The sequence below is a fragment of the Notolepis coatsorum genome (genome assembly GCF_963971535.1).
Source record: "Notolepis coatsorum genome assembly, chromosome: 13".
Classification (NCBI taxonomy): Eukaryota; Metazoa; Chordata; class Actinopteri; order Aulopiformes; family Paralepididae; genus Notolepis; species Notolepis coatsorum.
Genome location: NC_140177.1, coordinates 40,066,523 through 40,072,522, shown reverse-complemented (window position 1 = coordinate 40,072,522; position 6,000 = coordinate 40,066,523). Strand labels below are relative to the sequence as shown.

The following is a 6,000-nucleotide window of genomic DNA, read 5'->3' as shown; positions in this document are numbered from 1 at the left end:
ATATAGGTAGTGAATATAGGGTAGTGCATATAGGGTAGTGAATATAGGTAGTGAATATAGGGTAGTGCATATAGGGCAGTGCATATAGGTTAGTGAATATAGGTAGTGAATATAGGTAGTGAATATAGGGTAGTGAATATAGGTAGTGAATATAGGTAGTGCATATAGGGTAGTGCATATATGGTAGTGCATATAGGGTAGTGCATATAGGGTAGTGCATATAGGGTAGTGCATATAGGTAGTGAATATAGGTAGTGAATATAGGTAGTGCATATAGGGTAGTGCATATAGGGTAGTGCATATAGGGTAGTGCATATAGGTAGTACATATAGGGTAGTGAATTTAGGGTAGTGCATATAGGGTAGTGAATAGATATAGTTAGTGAATATAGGGTAGTGCATATAGGGTAGTGAATAAATATAGTTAGTGAATATAGGGTAGTGCACATTTGGTAGTGAATATAGGTAGTGCATATATAGTAGTGCATATAGGGTAGTGCATATAGGGTAGTGCATATATGGTAGTGCATATAGGGTAGTGAATATAGGGTAGTGCATATAGGGTAGTGAATAAATATAGTTAGTGAATATAGGGTAGTGCATATTTGGTAGTGCATATTTGGTAGTGAATATAGGTAGTGCATATAGGGTAGTGCATATACTGTATGGGTAGTGAATATAGGTAGTGAATATAGATAGTGAATATAGGGTAGTGAATATATGGTAGTGAATATGGTAGTGCATATAGGGTAGTGAATATAAGGTAGTACATATAGGGTAGTGAATATAAGGTAGTACATATAGGGTAGTGAATATAGGTAGTCCATATAGGGTAGTGCACAGGTACAGTGTCAGGTGTCCTAGGACAGTCTGTAATCATGATAATCTAGTGTTAATCTGATAAATCACCATTAGCCTGTATCACAGTGATTGGCAGCCTACAGGTTGTTATGGTTATTTGTAGAATTAGGGCGGAGCCTCGGATCTCAGGGAGTCCTTCATTAAGCAGCTCCTCATTGTCATCAACCACACACACAGACACAGATTTTGTGAGTATGTATTCTTGAAATAATTTTTCACATAAACAAGTACAGACACAGACACAGACACAAACACAAACACACGCACGCACGCACGCACGCACGCACGCACGCACGCACGCACGCACGCACGCACGCACGCACGCATCCTTCCTATGCTTCCTAACATCGTTCATATTCTTCCTAACATCCTTCCTATGCTTCCTAACATGTATTCTATGCTTCCTAACATCCTTCCTATTCTTCCTAAAATGTCCTCTATACTTCTTAACATGTCTTCGATGCTTCCTAACATCCTTCCCATGCTTCCTAAAATTTCTTCTATGCTTCCTAACATGTATTCTATGCTTCCTAACATCAGGAATTCCATTAAACACAGGGCTTGATATTCACACTTAGAACCACAGCCTGACACTTTGGTTCACTGTTGATGATCTATGTTTTTATTATGATGATCTATGTTTTATTATGATGCTCTATGTTTTATTATGATGCTCTATGTTTTATTATGATGCTCTATGTGATGTCTGTCCATGTCCAAAATCAGGGACCATGATGGAAATAAGTGCTTGCACTTTCTCATGTTTTTATCCCTTGGATGCTGTCTTTTACTCCACAATAAAAATCAATCAATTAATCAACACTGTTGACCACTAGGAGCTGCCCAGTACAACCACGGTCTGACCCTGTTGACCACTAGGAGCTGGCCAGTACAACCTTGGTCTGACACTGACTGTTGACCACTAGGAGCTGCCCAGTACAACCTTGGTCTGACACTGACTGTTGACCACTAGGAGCTGCCCAGTACAACCACGGTCTGACACTGTTGACCACTAGGAGCTGCCCAGTACAACCACGGTCTGACACTGTTGACCACTAGGAGCTGCCCAGTACAACCTTGGTCTGACACTGACTGTTGACCACTAGGAGCTGCCCAGTACAACCACGGTCTGACACTGTTGACCACTAGGAGCTGCCCAGTATAACCTTGGTCTGACACTGACTATTGACCACTAGGAGCTGCCCAGTACAACCACAGTCTGACACTGTTGACCACTAGGAGCTGCCCAGTACAACCACAGTCTGACACTGTTGACCACTAGAGGCTGCCCAGTACAACCACAGTCTGACACTGTTGACCACTAGGGGATGCCTAGTACAACCACAGTCTGACACTGTTGACCACTAGGAGCTGCCCAGTACAACCATAGTCTGACACTGTTGACCACTAGGAGCTGCCCAGTACAACCAGTCTAAACACTGGAGATGTTGGGGGTTCACTGCCTTGCTCAAGGGTAGTTATCTTATTTCTAGGCTCCCTTCCTCTGTCATGTTGTAAAGGTCTCCTCTCTATCTTTCTCTGTCTGTTGGTCTGTCTCTCTTTGTCTGTCTCTCTCTCTTTGTCCGTCTCTCTGTCTGTCTCGCTCTCCTTTTGCCTGTCACTCTCTGTCTGTCTCTCTCTCTCTTTGTCTGTCTCTCTCTGTCTCTCTGTCTTTGTTCAGCTGTCTCCCCGCAGAATGTCTAGCCCCACCCACGAAGAAGAGGAGCTACCTGGCATTCAGACAGGTCAGAAGTTGTGTAATAATTAAGTAGACTTTGGAGCAGGAACATACTGTATCTATCTATTTATCTATCTATCTATCTATCTATCTATCTATCTATCTATCTATCTATCTATCTATCTATCTATCTATCTATCTATCTATCTATCTATCTATCTATCTATCTATCTATCTATCTATCTATCTATCTATCTATCTATCTATCTATCTATCTATCTATCTATCTATCTATCTATCTATCTATCTATCTATCTATCTATCTATCTATCTATCTATCTATCTATCTATCTATCTATCTATCTATCTATCTATCTATCTATCTATCTATCTATCTATCTATCTATCTATCTATCTATCTATCTATCTATCCATCCATCCATCTATCTATCTATCTGTAGGACCTAAAGGAGTGATTAATGACTGGAGGAGGTTTAAACTGGACAGTGTTGACCCCAACGCTCCCCAGAGCCGCAGAGAACTGCTGAGACAGATGTCTACCCCTCGAGACGACGACACAGAGAGAGGCAACAGGAAGGTACGCACACACATACACACACATGCACTTATGCACGCACGCATGTACACACACAGACACACACACAAAATACAATACTATTGTACAGAGATGCCACACTGTCTCTCTTTTTCAATTCAGGTCACTTACTGTAATTTCTTTAATGATATTTAACTGTCTCTGTCTCTTTGTCTCTCTCTTTCTTTGTCTTTCTCTCTGTCTCCTTGTCTGTCTCTATCTTTCTCTGTTTCCTTGTCTCTGTGTCTCTTTCTGTCTCTCCCTGTCTCTTTGTCGCTCTCTCTCCTTCTCCCTGTCATACTGTGTCTCTGTCTCTGTGTCTCTCTCTCTGTCTCACTGTGTCTCTGTGTCTTTGTCTCTCTCTGTGTCTCCGTCTCTCTCCATGTCTGCATGTCTCTCTCTCTCTCTCTCTCTCTTTCTCTCTCTCTCTCTCTCTCTCTCTCTCTCTCTCTCTCTCTCTCTCTCTCTCTCTCTCTCTCTCTCTCTCTCTCTCTCTCTGTGTCTCTCAGATGAGTGTCCAGGAGTACGATATGATCCATGAGGAGGATGAACAGTGCCTGAAGCGCTACAGGAAGCAGTGCATGCAGGAGATGCACGAGCGGCTGAGCTTCGGTCCAAAGTTTGAGTGTGTGTTTGAGCTGGAGAGTGGAGAGGCCTTCCTGGAGGTCATAGAGCAGGAGCACCGTATCACGCTGGTGGTGGTTCACGTCTACCAGCACGGGGTCAAAGGTCAGTTTCTTTCAAAAGGAAGAGGAACATTTAAAGGAGAACATTGTTTAACCTCTTAAGCCCGATGGGTCCAGTACCGGACCCACAATGACATCACGCCATAAATCCATCTCTACAGACTGTATGAATTAATGTTGTGTTTTTTTCCCAAATGTAGCCAAGAGTAAATACCCTAACCCTGTCAAGACAGCAGTCAAAGTGTATATTTTCAGCATTACGTTTGTATACCAATGAGTTTAACTGTTATTAGTGAAATATAAGATTGTAGAAATCTCAGGGCATTCGGTCGGAAACTGGCGCATATTGACGGGAGGAAGTGGCACAGCCAAAAGTGAGTGTAGTCTTTTGAAGGAAGAGACCAAGAGCTTTCGATGGGCTTTCGATTTCTGAAAAACTACACTACCCAGCTCATGCAAGCCCCTGTCAATCATCTGACTTCTGGATTTACTTTTTTATTTCTGTTATTTTTCAGGATTATCTCCCACAAACCTGAACGTTATTGCTTTTTGCCTTATTTCACCTTTCTGTGAGGGACAGCTGTCTATTTTTGCTTTATTTCACCTCTCTGTGAGGGATAGCTGTCAATCCCTGTTCCCTGTGGTTAATTGCCTCATGGGTCGGCAGGTGTGTGGGCTTGATTGCACCTGATGCAGTCCAGCTGTGCCTATGGCCATGTGGAGTCTATTTAAGTTTGGAGATCGCAGTGTCAACTGCTTTTTCATTTCCTAGTGTTGGTTGTCCTTTTGGTCACGCTCATTATATTGAAGTGTAGTCTGATCTCTGATTCAGAATTGAGCTTTATGGTAGTCATTCTTATTTTAGGCTACTCACGTGATTCTACACATAAACTCCCTTAGTGGAGGTTTATTGTTTTACCTTTTTTCAAATATAAACTCCTTTATTAGGAGGTATCCTTGTGGCTTATTTAAGCATTACATCACGCGCAGGAGTGGTTTGTGAACAATAAACCATGCCTAGGGGTGGTCGTTAGGCCCGAGGCGCAGCCGAGGGTCGTTAGACCCCCCTAGGCATGGTTTATTGTTCACAAATCACGACTGCAAGTGGTGTAAAGCTTTTATACAACTGCCAGATTCATCCAAACTTATTTCTATACAATAAACACACATTAATCGAAGATTTATTGAAAAAACCATCCGCCAGAAAAAGTAGTTCCCACAACTACAAAAAAGACAAGTTGCCTCCATGTGGAAGCAGCTTGAAGTGCATCCAACCAAACTAACACATCCAACTGTGTATTATTGGAATTATTGAGAGAAGTTGCCTCATGTGGAAGCAGCTTGAAGTGCATCCAACCAACTAACACATCCAACTGTGTATTATTGGAATGATTGATTGAAAATTTTATTACCAGATGCAGAATGGGTACAATACAGTACGGCTCAATACACACAATTGTTAAGGGAATGCAGACCTACTTTCCATAGAACTTCATTCTTAGATGCTTCTATATAAAGTAGGTAAAACAAATTAAAAAGTTTTCTTTGCCCTATAGGAAAAAAACGTTTTCTTCGCCCTATTCTTTTATTTATTTTTTTAAACCTACTGTAGAGGGCCTAAACTTAACCAGTTGGAAACCAAGTGTACAGTAATAAAATTAGCAATCAATCAATCAATCAACTCAATAGGCCATGCTCACTTAGAACAGCGCAGCACCCAGCTCTCTCAGTCTGACTATCCCCCGCGTTGCAGGCAGAGTGTGTGTGTGTGTGCGTGTGTGTGCGTGCGTGCGTGCGTGCGTGCGTGTGTGTGTGTGTGTGTGTGTGTGTGTGTGTGTGTGTGTGTGGGGGGGGGGGGTGTGGCGGTGGGTGGAGACTAGAGCGAGCGCTGACAGTCGAACGGAAAAAAAATTGAAAAGAAAATGTAAATTAATCAATCAATCAAACCGCGATTTTTCTTTTGTTACAGAATGATTCAAGACCCATCAATTACATCATCCAACATTGTTTAAACGACTAACACATTCGCTGTGACAGAATCGCTTGATATTTAGTCGTTTAGTCGCTATCAACATATCCATTTGTAAAGATTATTGTCCACCTTCTTGTGATCCGGCGGAGTGATGTGATGTGGGTCGGTTGTGGGCGGGTCCTGGGCCAGCAGCGTGGAATTGTTGCCAA

General features: G+C 42.3%; 1 protein-coding gene across 1 annotated transcript in view; it reads left to right on the top strand.

The window, feature by feature from the left end:
- Positions 1-2,556: 2,556 nt before the first annotated feature.
- pdca (phosducin a) overlaps positions 2,557-6,000 on the top strand; it is a gene marked incomplete at both ends in the record, with an annotated part of 29,643 nt that continues 26,199 nt past the window's right edge. Inside the window, 3 exons of the mRNA XM_084327404.1 lie at positions 2,557-2,605; positions 3,000-3,136; positions 3,643-3,862. Of these exons, the coding sequence (XP_084183530.1) occupies positions 2,557-2,605; positions 3,000-3,136; positions 3,643-3,862 (406 nt within the window). The remainder of the gene's footprint in view (positions 2,606-2,999; positions 3,137-3,642; positions 3,863-6,000) is intronic.